Source organism: Magallana gigas, chromosome 10 (genome assembly GCF_963853765.1).
Source record: "Magallana gigas chromosome 10, xbMagGiga1.1, whole genome shotgun sequence".
NCBI lineage: Eukaryota > Metazoa > Mollusca > Bivalvia > Ostreida > Ostreidae > Magallana > Magallana gigas.
In genome coordinates this window covers 5100186-5103640 of record NC_088862.1, presented here as the reverse complement: position 1 = coordinate 5103640, position 3455 = coordinate 5100186, and the positions used below count along the sequence as shown (strand labels likewise).

Sequence of the window (3455 nt, the reverse complement as noted above, 5' to 3'; positions counted from 1 at the left end):
ATCGTATAGTGGTTCAAACACAGCAAATGCGATTATAGAAAAATAATTGCAGTTCCTCCGTATGGACTTACAGTGGAAAAGAACAATGGATATGCAAATATAACCTCATAATACTCAAAGAATGATTCCTTATTCCTTAAATATAACAAATAGCTTAATAGTACGTAAATCATATTAAGTAATGCCATACTGTGATGAATAAATTTAATCTGTTTACATTTTAGATATGTATAAACAAATTTCATTTTTGTTAAGTTTATAAATTAAACATTTTGATCTGCAGACATGTATAAATGAATGAAATACATTCAATGAATAAAAACTTTTTGCTGTCACTTATCACATGTACACAAAACAATCCGTCTGTTTACACAAGTTATATGAATATACACTCAGTTTGTTTACATCTGTTATACTAGACTATCTACAAAGGCTCATTTAATTCTCACATGTATAATCACTGCCACAGCAAATATATTGGTTTCAACACATCTTTTATTTGTTATATTGGATTTTTTTCACTTTACCCGAGTAAAACTCGGTCACAAAGAGGTTGTCCCTGGTGTCCACACATAAACCCCATGGATCCTGTAAATGACAGTTGTCAATGAAGCGGAGGAACTGTCCGTCCTGGTCCAGGATGTGGATACGGTGGTTGTCACAGTCTGCTATTAGGATGTGACTCTGGCTGTCTGTAGCGATGTCGCATGCACTTCGCAAGGTAGTACTAGAGCTTTTACCAGTGTAGGTAAAGCGAAGTTTCCCGGCCTGGTTGACCACCACTACTGCACGGGCGTCATACTCTGACACACATATATCTAGGATCCTGTTTTCACAGATGAATTTAGGGAAACCTGTTGAATAGAGAGGTTGTCCTTTGTCATTGTATTGAATACTTTGTTTCTCCATGGAGCCAAAGTAACGCACAACCTTTGTTTGTTTATCATTATTACTGTTTACGACAACCAGGATGTCACCAGAAAAGGTACAACAGAAACTAAGAGGTCTCCACCCCCGTAGTCTGATCACTGTCTGTATATGTGTATTCTTCACTATGTTCACAGTTCTATCATCTTCATCTGTATAAACTAAATCCCCACTCCTTGTCAATGCTATGTAGTATGGAGTGTTCCCTGACTTGGTTTGGACTGACTTCATTAGTTCACCCTGCAGTTTGTAGAGTCTCATCATATTGTCAATACCACATGTCCAAACGTCTTCATCACTCTGACATGACACAAGGCGTAATGGATTATTACGTCCAAACTCGGTATTTATTTCTGTGATGACCCGTGGTACATTAATGAGCGGTCTGTCTGGGGGAGAGGACTCTGCAATAGGAAAATCCATTGTGTAGCCATGTTCTTCTGTTTTGATAGATAACGCTGACAGAGAACCAAACTGTTCATAAAGCTGTTCTTTGTTTATTTTCTCAGGGGTAAATTTTGGTAAGGTAGCTGTGAGTTTAGGAGGCAATCTTCTAAATTCATAATTCCTGGATTTATAGGCAGAGATATGACTGACATCATTTGAGTTTAGTAACTTCTTCAGATCAGCAATGCTCTGTTTGATTTCAAAAATAGTGCGGGTGATTTCATTTTCCTGTTTATTTAGTACAGTCAGATATTTGGAGTCCATTTCATTAAGATCTGATTTCAGTTTCTTGATCATGGTGTCTATTTCTCTGCACAAGTCTTCTTCATGTTTCTCAATAGCTTTTGTCAGTTTCTTGGAGTTTTCATTCAGATCAGCTTTCATAACCGGGATGATAGATGCAATCTCCTGATATTTAGGATAGATGGATTTCTCTAGTTCTTGTAAATCATTGAGTATGATTCCTTTTTGGTTTTCTAGTGTTTCCACCACGTCAATAAATTCATGACCTTTGTGTTCTTTAGAAGAAGCACACTTTACACAAATAGGAATGTCGCATTGTTTACAGAAAAGTTCACAAACTTTTGAGGAATGGTTTTGACATTTCGTAGTTGAACCCCGCTTTTTAAATGGCACCACTTTGTGTTCTGTGGATTCGTCTGAGAGATGCTCCCCTACACAGGCTTTACACAGATGTATGTGACAAATGTCACAGTACATAGGAGGGACCGGAGTCTCACACAGATGGCACCGTAAGACATCCTGGACCCAATTACCCTTGGGGTCCATGCTGAAACACCTTAATTGAGTAAATTAAGTATCTGGAAGAAAATAAAAGTTAAAATTATTTAACCGTATATTGCAATTTACTCTTTTATTCAAGGCAAAAATACAATGAAATCTTGCTGCAGTAAAGTTGTACGTAATCAGTTCACGTTCTAGGCCACATGTGCTTGATTTTGTGATAAAAGTTCGTATGTAGTATAATAATATCATTTTTTATCATAATATACTGTGACAATTAAAGGTCGGGCTCGGAAGAGTCGGGTTCGGAATGTGTCAAGCAATTACGTAAACCACACTTTATCGTTATATATAATGATAGCTCCCGAGGGTAGTTTGGGTGCATATTAGGTGACTTTGATTAGCATTTACCGACACAGGACTCATGAAATAGTTCCTAAAAATAAACAGGGTTAAATATTTTGGTCGTGAATTAGCAACGCCTAAATTAAAAATTCTTTTGTTACGTTCTTAACAAAGATTCTTAACGAAGATTAAAGCAGAAGCGGTGCGGTGAAAGTTTATAAAGTTACCCTGGTTGTATTAAGTATATGGTGCTAGTATACTGTTTAATTGGGGAATTGTATTTAGTTAAGTTAAATTAATTATATTATTTCCACAATTTCTGTTGAGATCTATCTGTGTACAGGACAGATCTCTGGATCGGGACACATTCGAGACCCGTATTCGCATAGGACAGGTGCCTACGGATACATACATGTACCTGCCCGGACACATACCCAGTCACCCTAATTACATTTGTTTGCCTTTATAAATTAAGGATAGATAATCCTAAGACTAAATATCTGTATATACTGAGTCGTACTTGTTAACAATATCTAAATATTTTACTAATTATTGCTTGATCGGTTTATATATATATATATATATATATATATATATATATATATAGAGAGAGAGAGAGAGAGAGAGAGAGAGAGAGAGAGAGAGAGAGAGAGAGAGAGAGAGAGAGAGAGAGAGAGAGAGAGAGAGAAATAAAGCCTTGGTACAAAAATTAAATAAATAAAACAGAATGCGAATGTCGGCTCTTCAGACAGTTATACAAAATTATATATATATATATATATATATATATATATATATATATATATATATATATATATATATATATATATATATATATATATATATATATATACACACAGTTAAATATCGATATCTCGAAGTTAGGGGGACCACGGAAAAACCTTGAGATATCCGGGTGTTCGAGATATCCGAAGTCGAAATTCTTCGACTCCATTAGCGTTTTTGTTTTTGTCCTGACATGTTAACACAGG

At 35.6% G+C, this 3455-nt stretch overlaps 1 protein-coding gene across 1 annotated transcript; it reads right to left on the bottom strand.

Moving 5' to 3' along the window:
- Positions 1 to 495: 495 nt before the first annotated feature.
- Positions 496 to 2163, bottom strand: LOC136272245 (tripartite motif-containing protein 3-like). Its single transcript, XM_066073506.1, has one exon. The coding sequence runs from the start codon at positions 2161 to 2163 to the stop codon at positions 496 to 498; it is 1668 nt and encodes a 555-aa protein (XP_065929578.1).
- Positions 2164 to 3455: the final 1292 nt, after the last annotated feature.